General features: G+C 66.1%; 1 protein-coding gene across 1 annotated transcript in view; it reads right to left on the reverse strand.

Moving 5' to 3' along the window:
• Nucleotides 1-44: 44 nt before the first annotated feature.
• LOC104995191 (coiled-coil domain-containing protein 183-like) overlaps nucleotides 45-617 on the reverse strand; it is an 8,509-nt gene continuing 7,936 nt past the window's right edge. The window contains exon 5 of the mRNA XM_010848923.1: nucleotides 45-606. Within this exon, the coding sequence (XP_010847225.1) occupies nucleotides 348-606 (259 nt within the window). The 3' untranslated portion in view covers nucleotides 45-347. The remainder of the gene's footprint in view (nucleotides 607-617) is intronic.

The raw sequence follows: 617 nt of genomic DNA on the forward strand, positions 1-617 counted from the left end.
GCAGGGCGCGAGGCGCAAGGGTACCGAGCACCGCGAGGGTCACGGGAGAGCGGCGCGGTGCAGGCAAAGGGCCTCGGACTCTGCAGTCCCGCCTTACGAGTTTGTCCCCCGGATTTCAGCTCAGTCCGGATCCCCGTCCGCGCCCCCGCCTGGACCCTCCTGCTCACCCTCGCCCCTGAACCCCAGGACCCAGATCCACACCGAGCACCCCACTTCCCTGCAGACTTCCCCACGTGATGCCTCGCATCCGCGTCCCCTCGGCGCCCCGAAGTCCTGGAAAAATGTTTATTTGTGTAAGCAATGCAAGCGTGGGGGCGGGGTGGGGGCGGGGCGGCCTCCTCCTCCGGTCACTTCTTCTTCTTCTTGGCCACTTTGAGTTTCTCCTCCATCAGCCGCTGACCTTGCCTCTTGATCTCGGCCCGCGAGGGCACGTAACTGTGGTCCACGTCGGCGAACTGGAAGGTCTCTGCAAGGAAGGAGGGGGAGGGCAGCTGCGCCCGCAGCCCCTCTGCCCCACCTGCGTCCCCAGATCCTGGGCTGTCCTCTGGCGCCCTTTCACGGCAGGGCCCGGTGTACCAACGACGTGCATTTTTTACTGTCTGGGGGCTGGGGGCCCC

Source organism: Bison bison, unplaced genomic scaffold (assembly GCF_000754665.1).
Source record: "Bison bison bison isolate TAMUID 2011002044 unplaced genomic scaffold, Bison_UMD1.0 scf7180017850650, whole genome shotgun sequence".
Classification (NCBI taxonomy): domain Eukaryota; kingdom Metazoa; phylum Chordata; class Mammalia; order Artiodactyla; family Bovidae; genus Bison; species Bison bison.